At 51.6% G+C, this 13677-nt stretch overlaps 1 protein-coding gene across 1 annotated transcript; it reads left to right on the top strand.

Annotated features, from left to right (window-relative positions):
- The first annotated feature begins 3481 nt into the window (after positions 1 to 3481).
- CACNG1 (calcium voltage-gated channel auxiliary subunit gamma 1) lies at positions 3482 to 12990 on the top strand. The gene is made up of 4 exons (XM_016205122.2): positions 3482 to 3725; positions 10651 to 10725; positions 11793 to 11930; positions 12242 to 12990. Exons 1-4 carry the CDS (start codon positions 3491 to 3493, stop codon positions 12466 to 12468), a joined length of 675 nt encoding a protein of 224 aa, XP_016060608.1. The 5' UTR covers positions 3482 to 3490; the 3' UTR covers positions 12469 to 12990.
- The last annotated feature ends 687 nt before the right edge of the window (positions 12991 to 13677 follow it).

Below are 13677 nucleotides of genomic sequence, written 5' to 3'. Positions count from 1 at the left end.
GGAAAGGGTAGGGCCTGTGCGGAGGATGCTGACCGTGCCCAGCCCCGGCTCCCAGCAAATGCGGCATCCACAGGGCCCCCTTCCTGGCCCAACAAGGCCCTGGGGAGCCAAGCAGGCAGCCTGGCAGTGGCCTCCATGAGCTGAAAAGTTCTGTTTAAAGGAACTTTTAATAAACAGGAGAGTAGACTTGCCTGCAGTCCTGGTGCTGCCAGCCTCGCAGTGGGTTTACTTCCCGTGGAGGAGGCCATCAATCCTTCATGCTTTGCTGGCTGGGCCAGAGGACTGGGGACCTCTGTGCGGCACAAACCTGCCCCCCACCAAGGGAAGGCGCGGCCTGGCTCTCCGATGGGCCTGCCATGTGGTTGCAGCTGACGCTGAATGTGCCCCACTTATGACACTTTCCAAGACCCGCAGAGGCCCTGTGCTGGAGAGCTTAGGATGCCCATCCCAACACCAGGAAACTCAACATACATTTTTATTTCTTCAACTGACACCCTATCTGCTTGTAGTACTAAAGTTAAAAGAGCTTCTTTCTGCCCAGCCAGGCGTGGCTTAGCAGTTGAGCATTGATTGACCTAGGATCCAGGAGGTCACGGCCCGATTCCTGGTCGCCCAGGTTTCGGGCTCGATTCCCCAGTCGGGGGCGTGCAGGAGGCAGCCAACGGGTGACGATTCTTTATTGATTTCAGAGAGGAAGGGAGAGGGGGGGAGAGAGAGAGATAGAAACATCGATGATGAGAGAGTCATTGATCAGCTGCCTCCTGCACGCCCCTGACTGAGGTCAGAGCCCGCAACCCGGGTATGTGCCTTGACCGGGAATCGAACCCCGATCTCCTGGATCTAGGTTGACGCTCAACTGCTGAGCCACACCTGGCGGGGCAAGATATATTTTTTAAAAATAAAAAATAGCTTCTTTCTAGATATTCTGTCTTAAAGTACCAGAACCTCCTTCTCACCCCCGACTGCTGCTTGGCTGGTGTGCCTGGCACACAGTGGGCCTGCCTCAGGCTACACGGTATCTCCTGAGACCCCCAGTTGCCTGGCTCCCAGAGCTGGGCCCCAGGGCAGTGCAGATACGCTGAGGCTCCCAGCAGCTCTCAGCTTCTAGTGCTCCATGGAGAAGAGGAGCCACCTGCCTGGAGACAGTCACTCTCTGAGCTAAAAGCAGGGCAGCGACAGGCTTCAGCAAGCCCTGATGGGTTAGCCCCAACTGGGAACACGGAGTGGGGGTGCAGGGAGAGAAGGGGAGCAGAGATGAGGACAGTTGAGAGAGAACCTTCTGGAGATCATAGTCTGGAGAAGGAGGCTGATTTGTAACCTGAAAGTTCAGCCGAAACTGACTCAGAATAATTGCCCTCCCACCTGTGGCTGGAGGCTGGCGGCCTCAGCTCAGCTCTGAGGCTTGCTCACCGGGTGGTCCTAGCTTGTCATTAGGCTGCAGGTGCCTTTTATCAGTCATGTTGGGGTTCAGAACATGCTACCCCAGAATAGGGCAACGTGGCATCGTGGCTCTTTTAAACGGAAGGAATCTGAAAACGGTAGGTGCAGGAAAAACTTCCTGACGTTCCGCTAAAGCAGGAGAAAAGGAGCAGCCGTGTCTCCAAGGGGCCGAGAGGACTCTAAACAACAGAGCTTGCTGCCCCCCCACTGCCCCCTGCCCCCGGCACTGTCCTCGGACCCCCTTATTGTACCGTCATATTTTTCCACAACTTTCCACTCTTCTCGTACCTGGCATTAAAATGCACAGATTTCACCATTTCTTTGGGTCATCTCCTGTGTCAAGGATCCCACGTCATATAAAATTTATATGAAATAAATACATATGCTTTCCTCCCCTTAATCTGTCTTTTGTTACAGGGGCCCGAGCTGAGAACTTAGACGGGTAGAAGAAACAGATATTTTTTTCTCCCTATAATCATGATAGTTTCCTCCCAGTTCCAAGTATCGGTTAAGAGTTTGGGCTCCAGGTTCTGAAACCTGGCTTCACCACTTACCTGCTGTGTGACCTTGGACGTGTTACTTCATGTCTCTGAGCCCTCGTCTGTAAAGTGGGCTCAGAGCTGTTCTCGCCGCATGGTTGGTGTGAAGATGAACTGCAGCGATGTGGAAAGGCTCAGCAGAGCACCTGCGATATACTAAGCGCTCACTGAGGCGAGCCCTTGTTACAGACATCACTGTTATTCGTGGTCTGTGACTCCAGGGCTGGACCCTGAGTGCTTCTCCACACACAGGCAATCTTTCCATAAGCGGGGTCAACCCGAGGCCAGGATCTTGAAACTCAAAGCCCTGCCCAGCTCAGGGTCTATTCCTGGCCACCCATCAGCCTCAGGTACTCCAGAGAGAGCCACCTGGTGACTGAGGAAGAGGAGACATGGAACCAGGAGCTGTGTCAGGGCCTGGAGACCGGCCTGGGGGGCACGTGGGCAGGCAGGCCTCTCGGAAGGTGGCCCCAAACTTTCACATGTCCTCTGCTGTATCCATGCACTGTTAACCTCTTAACAGTCACCTGTAAATCAACTTCTTTTTGATTTAGATATCTTTATTTTTTAAATAAAAACGTAACTGGAAGATCTGTATTACTGGCCATTAATAGAGGTGAAACTGAACCAGTAAAACGAAAACAGAAGTACAGCCAGGTCCCGCTGGTGCTCTGACTTCCCCAGGGGGATTCTTTGATTTGCGAGTGTCAGAAAAGTGTTAAAGACTTTCCCCAAAAGGGGTTTTTCTTCTGGCCCCAGTTGCAGAGATGGGAGAATTGAATTGAAAATAACGGTCCCACACCCGGCAGTGTTGCGTCACGGCAGGTCCAGGAACCACCTGAAATCTTCCTGCGGTTTGGGGGATATCGTGGGGTTTGGGGCTAAAGCTCTGGCCTGGGTAGTGGGCTCCAGAGGCCCTGGGCTGGAGGGTCCCCAAGATGTCCCTAGGCACGATCCTGGCTCCCCCAGACTTCTAGAACAAGGACCCACTCGCCCCACTCTGGTTTACTGACCTACTCAGTGTGAGACCAGAAGGTTGAGCCACCTGCGTCCCCCAGGGTCTGCTGCCCTTGCCCAGCAGTGACCTTCACCCACACACAGTGTCCCTCACCCACGCCCAACTCGGGCATCCTGAGCAGCCGCTCCGGACAGGTCTCCAGTCACCATCTAAAGCCTTCTCTCCTTACCCATCCCTGGGGTATTTCTGGCTCCAAGAGGGTAAGGAAGCCCTGACACCCGAGACGAAGTCATCCTCGGTGATCGTGAGCGCCTGCCCGAACATGTGCATTAACAGAAGCCTCCCTCGGGCCCCTGTCACATGTGGGCAGCTGCTCAGCCCTGTCCGGTGTCCCGAGGCCCCGAGGCCAGCCCACTCTGGCTTGGCCCGGCACACTAAACTTAGCTTCCACTGTCTGCACCGTAATTGCTGCCACCGGCCTGGCCCGGCTGCCACCTGCCTGGGGACACTGCCGCCTGCCCCTGCCCGGAGCGCCCGCTTCTCCGCGACCACCATGTCCCAGACCAAAACACTGAAGGTCCGCGTGACGCTCTTCTGCATCCTGGTGGGCATCGTGCTGGCCACGGTGGCCGTGGTGAGCGACCACTGGGCCGTGCTGAGCCCCCAGGTGGAGCACCTCAGCGCCGTCTGTGAGGCAGCCCACTTCGGCCTCTGGCGGATTTGCACCAAGAGTATCATCGTGAGCGACAGCAAGGACAAGAGCTGCGGACCCATCACCCTACCTGGGGGTAACGTACCCACTCCCTGTCCCCTGTCCCTGCTTCCTGCCCTTCCTTGTTCTCCCCACTGGAAAAGTGGCTCCGGACAAGCGCTCTGTGCCCCAGGGAGGTGATCTGAGCTACATGGGGCTGTGCTAGCGACCACGGCCTGTTGTAAAATAAGGGCATTTATCTTTTGCTATTTCTGCTTTGTGTGGCTTGGGGCTTTGCACTCAGAGCAGAGGGCTGGTCGTGTGGGACAAGAGGCTCAGGAAAGACACCATGGACCTGCCAGGTCAGGGGCTTCTGGCCCCATCAGCAGTCACTCTTCTGGGTGTGCCCAGCTCCAGCCCCTCCCTGCAAGGACAGGCTGGTGGCCCTCGGTGCTGAGTCTGAAGGGACCCATGGGGCTGGTGCATTCCTTCCCCAGCCTCCAGGGCACAGACAGGCTAGGCCACGGAATGTACAGGGCCCCATGCAAAGTGGAAACGCAGGGCTCCTTGTCGTTAAGAATTTCGAGATGGTAACAGCAGAGTATGAAACCAAGCGTGGCTGCCTCCAGGGTGCGGGGCCTTGGGTGACTGCACAGGGCTGAACGCTGTGTGGGAAGCAGGACCTGGTTGTGGATGAGCCGCCTGCCTCTTGGTGAGAACCATCGCTCCTCTGGTACACTCTCCCTTAGCTCAGACCCCTTGGGAGCTAAAAAGCATTTCCTCCCGCTGTAATCTCGGTGCCTTCCCCGACTTCCTACACGGGACTGAACCACACTGAAGGTGAGCTCCCTGTACAGAAACCTGGCCCGGGATGACCAGTCTCTTCTGCACATGCACAGCCCTCTGCTTTCGTAGTAAGCAGAGCACGTGCTCAGGAAAGAGCCTGCTTGGAATTGGAGGCCAGGGCTCTAATTGTACACTGCCCACGAGCCCGTATATGACTGTGGGGGGCGACAAAGCCTGTCACAGCCTCTGCTTCCTTCCTAAGTTGCTTGGGCTCAGCAACATAAAGTCCCTTCCAATGCTTACAAATGTCGCTCCAAGGTGTCGGTGGACCGGGTTGAGTGTGGCATCCATCCACTTGGTGTTCAAAATTATTCCCTCTGTTATCAGACTGGGTGTTCATTGAAACCTCCCTTTCAAGGAAGCCAAGTCCCCCAAAATCTTGCAGTGTGTGTGGGGGACAAAGGAGCCCAAACCCTGTTCCCTTCATATCCCTCCTTCCTCTTCCTTCCCTGCCTGCTGGCTCTGTCTCACTCATTCCCACTAGATACTCAGATTTGTAAATACCCAGCTGTCTTGGAAACAGCGAGTCCCAGGGCTGAGGGCTTTAAATGGCATGAACATGTGCTTGAAAGGTATCACATAGCGCAGATGCCACTGCTGAGCATGCCGGTAAACAAATGTATCACCCAGCCAGCTCCCCTGGGCAGGGCAGGGCAGGGCAGGGCAGGGCAGATTCTCCAGAAACACACTGCTATGGTCCTGTCCACCCCCACTTGGAGGCATCTGCCTTTTAAAGTCTGGTGCATTTACAGAGCAGATGAGCAGGGAGGTGGGTTGAGTCTATACAAGGATGAGACAGGCTGGTGGCAAGTGACTGAACCAGCCACTGAAGACCAGCAGGCTTGGCTTGGCCTTGAACCTGGCCAGAGTCTATCTCAGTGCCTTCTCACTCTGATCCAGAGTGAATCATACTTGGAGCACAGCCTCATTCCCAACAAGCTTCCGATGTGCGTTCCTGCCTTCTTCCTTTCCTTTCTCTGCATGTAAAAATATTTTCCTTTCCAACCCCCCTTCCTATGCTTTATAGGGTCACTCTTTTCTGGAGGGATGAATAAAGTTCATATATGTTCTCTTATTTATTATTAATAACAATAATAATAACTGCAAACACAATAGAGCACTATCTGCCAAACATTAAGTGCTTTCATATGTTAACTTTGGATGACATCAGAAACAAAATGACAGAGTAAGAACCTCCAAAAATCTTCCTCTCCATAAAAACAATACGAACAATGGCAAAAATGATCAGAATAAACTCTTTCAGAACTCGGGAAATTAACCAGTCATGCAACAGTCCGACAAGGGCTTATTCAAGAAAAATGGGTGAATCTCTCAGTAAGAGCAGTGAGCTTTGTGTTGCTTTAATCTGCTATATTCTTGTTTCCCCAAAACTCTGTTGTAGCCTTGAAAACCCACAGCCTAGCCCTGCCCAGGGACCTCAGTTGGCTAGAGCATTGTCCCGATATGCCAAGGTGTGGATTCGATCCCCAGTCAGGGCACATACAAGAATCAAAACTACTGAAAACTACTTATTTATATAAGTGAAACAACAAGTTGATGTTTCTCTCTCTCTCCCTTCTCTCTCTCTAAAGTCAATTTAAAATTTTTTTTTTAAAAAAAACACACACCACCAAAACCACAGTGAAAACCAGCAGCCTGATAGCCACCAAAAGGGGCAGAATGGGCTGGATCTCTTCCAAAGCCCCATTCCCAGAGAACTGTCATTATTTGATCTCTCTAGTGGTTCCCTAGAAGTCCCCAGTTACAAGGTTGTCTTTATTTGACCTGACTCTGAGCTCATCCAGCAGAAATAGTATTTTTCCCAGGGGGCATTTGCCAAAAACAATTAGAAACAATTGTTTAGTATCTTAACTCCCTGAAGCAGTAGATAGCAGGGCAAACAATCAGCCAACCAAAAAGCTGGGAATGAGATGTCCGTAGGTGACTCTGAAAAGTTTCAACACATTCCTTGGTTTCTAGAAAACCATGTGTATGCACAAGAAAGACCTGAGAAAGCCCTAAGCTCTCACCTCTGGCTTATCTTGAGGCTATGTGCAAGCAGAAAGTGAAGGCTAAGGCAGAAATGTATACTGCTTAGCTGAGTACTTCACGCTCTGCTAAGCAAAGAGCTCCTCAGTAAAGACTGAGAGATGTATTAGTTCCATGAATTTTAGGAAATCTTTGTGAGCTGACCACCAAACTAACTGAGTAGGGATACAGCCAAACATGACAAAGAATATGGACTTTACAAAATTAATTCAGAAAATCACTAAATAAACAATAACAAATAGCAACAGGAACAAACCCTGGGTAAGGGTGAGAATCTTATTTCTAGAGTTGCTACATTATATTGTTTAAATTTTCCAGTTTTAAATTTAAATTTTAAATTTTAAAACATTTCAAAACATGCAAAGAACTAAAAATGCATGGCCCATACATAAGGTGGGGGGAAGTAGTTGATAATAGATCCTTAAGGAAGCTGAGATATTGGACTTACTAGACAAAGACTTTAAGTCACCTATTTTAGATATATTCAAAGAACAAAAACACACCATGTCTAAAGAACTAAAGATAAGAATGATGCCTCATGAAATAGAAACTATCAATAGAGAGAAATTATTTTTAAATGACCTAATAGAAATTCTGGAGTTGAGAAGTACAACTGAAATGAAAAAATTCACCAGAGGGGTTCAATAGCAGACCTGAGCAGCAAGAACAAATCCATGAACTTAAAGATAGGTCAATTAAGATTAGCTAGCCTGAGAAACAGACAGAAAAAAAGGAAGGAAAATGAACAGAGCATGCTATACCTATGAGACAGAATGAAATGTACCAACATACACATAATGGTACTCCCAAAAGAAGAAAAGAGAGAGAGAGAAAGTAAGGAACAGGAAAGATATATGAAAAATAATGGCCAATATTTTTCCAAGTTTGCTGGAAAACATTAATCTAGAAACCCATGAAACTTGATGAACTCCAAGTAGAATAAATCAAAATATAGACACATCATAATCAAAAGGGAGATAAGTTGAAACATAAAGACAGACCCTTGTGAGAGCAAGAAGTAACTCATCACATATAAGGAATTCTAAGGAAGAAAAACAGCTAATTTTTCTCAAAAACCATGGAGGCAGAAGGCAGATGACATATATATTAACTCATCTAATCCTCACAAAATCCTCTATGAGGTCCACACTACTGTCATCACCCCATCTTACAGATAAGGAAAGTCAGGCACAGAGAAGTTGAGTAATTCAACTAAATTTACACAGTTACCATGGCAGGACCCTGGGCAATTCTTGAGTGACAGTGGCAAATACCTGGTTTAATTAGTCCTAAATGAGCATCTTATTGGTGCTGGAAGTGTCCAGACTGAGCTCTGGGTCTGACATACCCCCATCCCTGTTGTGGCCATCAGGAACCACGAAGGAGCCTGTGGTCTCCAATGTGCAGTCATGGGACCCTGAATGGATGTCCCTCCCAGGTCACGGGCAAAGGTACTGGCCACCCTCATGTGCTAAGTCCAAGAGAGGGGACAGGGTTGACCTGACTGTCCTCAAGCCCTAAGTTTAGTCATGTTAGACAGAAGCTGAGACTTCCAGATGTCCTCTGTAGGAACCCAACCCACTGGGTGCTCCCATCCCCCATGTGCCAGAACACTTAATAGGGGAGGGGAGAGACAGGAACACTGTACCTGGGCCACTGAGGGGAAAATCCTCCCCACCCCCAGAATCCACAGGCTGGCTTCCCAGACATGCAGCTTTCCCCTGTGATCTGAGCTAGGAAAGTTTTTGTGCAAACACCCAGGGGCAACAGCTGTTTGTCCAGAATGAAGCCTGGTGTCTATCTGGTGGGGTTGACAACCCACACACAACCTGTGTGAGAGTGGCCTCAGCAACCCAGCACTACCCGGTAGCTAGGCCTCAGCCAGGCTCTCAACGGGCCTTCATCTCACCACCACCCCACCCCGAAGGCCTTTAACTAGAAGATCTAGAGGATCTCGAGTTATCAGAGAGGCAGCTGACTGTGAAACACACTTGAATTCAATCAATTCTTTTCAGAGGGTTTTCAATGACAACTGAAACTGGCCCTTATAGAATGAAACAGAAATGTTCCTTTGTCCAGAGGGAGACATGTGGTGACTTAGGACACAGCACAATCCATTTTGAAGTAGCGATTGAAGAGAATCTATAGCTGATAACCTAAGAAATATAAGAGGCTGCATTATGCTCTAAAACAGCAGCAGAAGCTGTGAGAGAGAAAAGAGCAGCTTCGATTCTGACCTCACCGCTTACCAGTGTCAGACACCCCAGGTAACTCAGTTCAAAAGGAAAGCGATTTAAATATAGACACTCAAAGAGAAGGCGGTTTAACTCTCGGAACATTTACTGCTGCTAAGCCGGGCCTGGTCTCCAGGGGTCACTTCCTTCCTCAGTGACCCTGACATGGGGGAGGAGGGACGGGTGGGAGGCTACAGGCTTCAGTGGCAATAAGATAATTTAGGCCAGACAGGAGATGTCTACATCCAAATGAAGGCAGCACCTCAGGTGTGTCTCCAAAAAACAAGAGGCATCAATGGCCTTGTAAAAATGCAAATATAGCCTGAAGGTAAAGAAATGAAAGTGCAGACCAGAGGCCCTCTACACAGAGATGTTTTCCATTGAGGATCCTGAATCCACAGGAAAAAGATATCAATAAAGGGCCTCACACAAATAAAAAGCAACCCAACTTAGTTTTCTTAAAGAAACAAAAGAATATAAAATAACTCACTCACCTACAGCCTAAATCAGGAGTAAAGAATGTTAAACTGTATTCAATATTCAATAAGACTGCCCTTTGATGTGACAGTATGTCTAGTTATAAGAGAGATGAGAGAGAGAAAAAATGGAAGAGAAATTATGCCTGAAATTATATTAAAATCAGCATGAATTTCTTTGTTCTGAGGCTTCCTCTACCCCCCTCCCCCCCCCAATCAAATCCAAATTTTTGGTCCTACTGTCCATAGACCTCCTGTGGCTTTTCTGATATACATCAGGTAGGCTGAGAAGCTCACCTGGGAAGGTCTTGCCTGGGCTGCCTCTGTAGCCACAGGGGTCGGGGGTCCGATTAAACACGCACTGGTCACATTTGGCCCTTGCATGGGTTCTCTGGCCTTCAGCCAAGTCCATCCAGGTGGCCCACTCAGAAAGGCACTTTGTGGGGCATTTGAAGGGGCCCGGAGCAGGGCTTCCCAACCTTGCTAAGCACCAGACTCTCCTGGAAAGCTTTTGAAAAACCCAGTGAGGCCGGGCTGGGCGCGGCTCAGCAGTTGAGCATCTACCTAGGATCCAGGAGATCACGGTTTGATTCCTGCTCAGGGCATTTGCCCAGGTTGTGGGCTCCATCCCCAGTCAGGGGAATGCAGTCAGGGAGGCAGCCAATCAATGACTCTCTCATCATTGATGTTTCTATATCTCTCTCTCTCTTCCTCTCCCTGAAATCAATAAAGATATATTTTAAAAATATATATTAAAGAAAAAAAAAAGAAAGAAAAACCCAGTGAGTCAGGGTGGGCCTGATGCTGATGAGAAACACAGCTGTAGATTTTGGTGGGATCCATGGTTCCTTAACCTCAGCACTACTGCCACTCTGGGGCTGGATAATCCTATGGTGTAGGGGGCTGTCCTGTGCATAGTGGGATGTTTATCGGCATTCTGGCCTTTACCCACGAGATGCCAATAGCAGCCCTGCCAAGTTGTACCACCAAAAATGTCTCCAGACATTGTCCCATGTCCCTGGGGGACAGAATCAGACCTGGATGAGAACCACTGTGTAGCCCTTTGTTGATCATGTGTCCTGTCCCCCCTGACAAATGACTCAAGCCCTGGGCCTCCACTACCCCATCTGTCTAATGGGCTCAGTATCCACGGTGTAACCTGTACCTTTGGCTCAGTCAGCCTTGGCTCCCTGAAGATCTCCCAGGCTCTTACCCTTAACCTAATGAAATTTTGGTCTAAGGGTCAGAGAAAGGCGTTTGTGTCAGGCCAGAGTGAGGGTTTGAGGACAAGACCACCATCCATGAGGTCCCCTCATGCCTGCCTCGTGGGATCACGCCCACCCTCTCTTGGTAGAGCCTCTGCCTTGGCTGTGGGCCGCCTTTTCTCTCAACTCACAGGCTGTCTCCTCCTTTGCAGAGAAAAACTGTTCCTACTTCAGGCACTTTAACCCAGGCGAGAGCTCGGAGATCTTCGAATTCACCACTCAGAAAGGTGAGCTGGGGGCACGAAGCCGGGGCGGGGAGAAGTGGCCGCCGGTCACACGCTGCTGAGCCAGAAAATCACTTGGCACAAAAGCCCTGACTTCCCCTCGCTGGATGAAAAGAGCCCTGTCACCCTCTGTACTCAGAGACAGAAGTGCTCCGTCTCCCGCATCCTGCGCCTCCATTCATCAGGCTGGCAGAGGCTGTAACAGAGCCGGGGCCTGGTGGGCTCCTGAATTGCAGGAGGAGCACAGCTGCCACCAGAGCCCAAGGGAAGCTGTGGTGACAGGAGCTGGGAAATAGAACAAGTGCTCACAACCCCTGTGATGTTTTTCAGGGCTGGTGGGTCCGAGTCTGTGGGGAGCTGTCTGATTCCCTCCCATGCGATCAATCACGCCCCAAGAATCAGGCGAGCAGGGAGTGTGGGGAGACGATCAGGACCCGGGAGCCTGGAGCACGTGTGCCCTGCAGGCCTTTCAGGAGCCGTGGAGCTCGCATGCACCCCATTTTCGTGCGTACAGACCCACATTTGCACATGTGTGAACCGCTGCACATGGTGTGGGCGTGCACAGACACACATGCACACACACGCACTCTGATAGATCCTTATATGCCAGTGCAACACTCACACACACACTGGCAAATCTTACACCCTTGGTGTGCAATCACACGCCTGTGCTCTGTGACAAGCCACACTTCCCGAGGCTGCCTGTCAGCCAGGACAGACCACCTCAGCCCGAGAGCCTGCTGCTTTCTGCCCTGTCACTCAGAGGACATTTTCTGCTCCAGAAAGGTCTCCAGCCACATGCCCCCACCCCTTTCCCTCTGCCCGGCTCAGGGGTTAGGGGGTCAGGGAGGAGTTGCCGTTTAGCGCAACCCGGGAGTTGCAATCAGGTCATTAGCCGTGTGCGACTTTGAGTGTGCGATTTCCTCTCTCGGAGGCTCAGTCTTCCCACACGTGCAATGGGAATCACAGTGCGTGGTGGTGTCACTCACCCGGTCGGTGGCACAGCCAGCCGGTTGGGCGCTGAGGCCCAGCGAGGCCCCCGCTGAGGTGTCGTGGGCCGTGTGTTGCAGAGTACAGCATCTCGGCTGCAGCCATCTCCATCTTCAGCCTGGTCTTCATCATCCTGGGGACCATCTGCGTGCTCCTGTCCTTCAGCAGGAAGCGGGATTACCTGCTGAGGCCGGCCTCCATGTTCTACACCTTCGCAGGTAGAGTGGGGGGGAGGGCTGGAAGGGGGGAAGATGTCTGCGATTGGTCCATTTCTCCCAAAGACTTAACCTGCAGGCCCCTGAGAGCAATGCCAGGTACTAACACATTTTAAATTAACCCAAAAACACGAACAAAAGGAGGAAGGAAACGCAGGTAACCTGAGGCCGAGCGACTTGCCCGGGGGGGCAGGAAGAGGGTCACCTCTGCAGGGTCCCAGTTAGACCCTCAGCCCCAAGGCTGGGCCTCACCGTGGGCCCGGGAGCCCCGGAGGCCCAGGGGGTGGGCCCTGAGCGCCCCGCCGCCCCCGCAGGCCTCTGCATCTTCGTCTCGGTGGAGGTCCTGCGGCAGTCGGTGAAGCGCATGATCGCCAGCGAGGACACCGTCTGGATCCAGTACTACTACTCCTGGTCCTTCGCCTGCGCCTGCTCGGCCTTCGTCTTCCTCTTCCTGGGCGGCCTCGCCCTCCTCCTCTTCTCCCTGCCTCGGATGCCCCAGAACCCCTGGGAGTCCTGCATGGACTCCGAGCCCGAGCACTAGTCCTCCCGGGGTTCCAGCGCCGCTCAGGGCGTTCCCCTCGGGGAGCCCAGCCCAGCCCAGAACATTCTAGAAAGGAGGGGGGAGCCTTACATCTCCCCTGCTTCCACCTGCCCCACAGCTGCTGCCCCTCTCTGAGCTCTTCTCTGGGCTGGGACAGGCTCCTCCACGTGTCCAGCAAGTGGACGCGGCCCAGACCTGCGCACCGGGAAGGAGGCAGCCCGCAGGCGCGCGGGTGTGCAAAGGCTGACCTGGCGCTGGGGCGCAAAGCCGTCCCCGCCGCGCCAGCTGCCTCTGCTCAGCTGGCTCCCGTTGCCCTCTGTTAGCCTTGTAAGGGACGCCCTGTGCTCATCAGCAGCCCTGGGTGTCCTCCTGTGTGAAGAGCCAGCCCCTCTGTCCTCGGTGACAAGATGCGCTCTTTTTGGCGAGCTGAATATCCATCCTTGGCTTCCAGGGGGCCTGAGAAGCATTTTTAATGGGGTATTTTCTGACTGTGGTTTGAAATAAAAGTTCTTTGAAAACTTGCTTTTTCCTGGCGCCATGTGTAGGAAATGCTGGGGTCCCTGAAGACAATAGCTCAGGGGCCGCAACGGCCCCGAAGGAGAAAGGAAAGAGTGAGTGTCCCTGGGTATGCTGAGGACCTGTGTGGGGACAAGGAGGGGGGAGGGGGTCTTGTTTACCAATGAGATTTAAGGTTCTGAATTCCAGCTTGCATCTGTGGGCCCTGGGGTTTTCTTTGGGAGAAACCAGAGACCATCTGACTAGGCAAGGGTGTTAAAAATAGGAGGGGTTATTTCCAGCGTGCTGGCCCGCTAGGCATCCAAATGCTAACAAGTGTCTGATTTCAGATGCTGGATTTTCGTTGCAAAGAACATCAGGATGCAGGGCTTAGCTGTTAGACACGTAGGGCCGCACGGAGTGCCATATTTACACTCGCCTGCCTCCCAGAGCCCCACTGTACTCACCCAGCCCTCAGAGTGGCACGGCAGGAAGAGCCGGCAGGGGGACCCACGCGCTCCTTGCCGGGGCCGTGCAGCAGAAGTGCGGCGTAGAGCTCGTTTTTCTAGGGCCGGGGTTGCAAACTGACGGCCCTCGGGCCAAACCCAGCCCAACTCCTATTATTGTCTGGCCCACAAGCTAAGGATGCTTTTATTTATTTATTTATTTATTTATTTATTTATTTATTTATTTATTTATTTATTTATTTTAACA

The sequence above is a fragment of the Miniopterus natalensis genome, chromosome 17 (assembly GCF_054644295.1).
Source record: "Miniopterus natalensis isolate mMinNat1 chromosome 17, mMinNat1.hap1, whole genome shotgun sequence".
NCBI lineage: Eukaryota > Metazoa > Chordata > Mammalia > Chiroptera > Miniopteridae > Miniopterus > Miniopterus natalensis.
Note: the sequence above shows the minus strand (reverse complement) of the source record. Positions and strands in the feature narration are given on the sequence as shown.

What these genes read in the sequence shown, in the direction of transcription:
- CACNG1 (XM_016205122.2), top strand. Translation starts at nt 3,491, where the DNA reads ATGTCCCAGACCAAAACACTGAAGGTCCGCGTGACGCTCTTCTGCATC. An exon ending in ACCCATCACCCTACCTGGGG is followed by an intron (nt 3,726 to 10,650) that starts GTAACGTACCCA and finishes CCTCCTTTGCAG; the next exon opens with AGAAAAACTGTTCCTACTTC. An exon ending in CGAATTCACCACTCAGAAAG is followed by an intron (nt 10,726 to 11,792) that starts GTGAGCTGGGGG and finishes CGTGTGTTGCAG; the next exon opens with AGTACAGCATCTCGGCTGCA.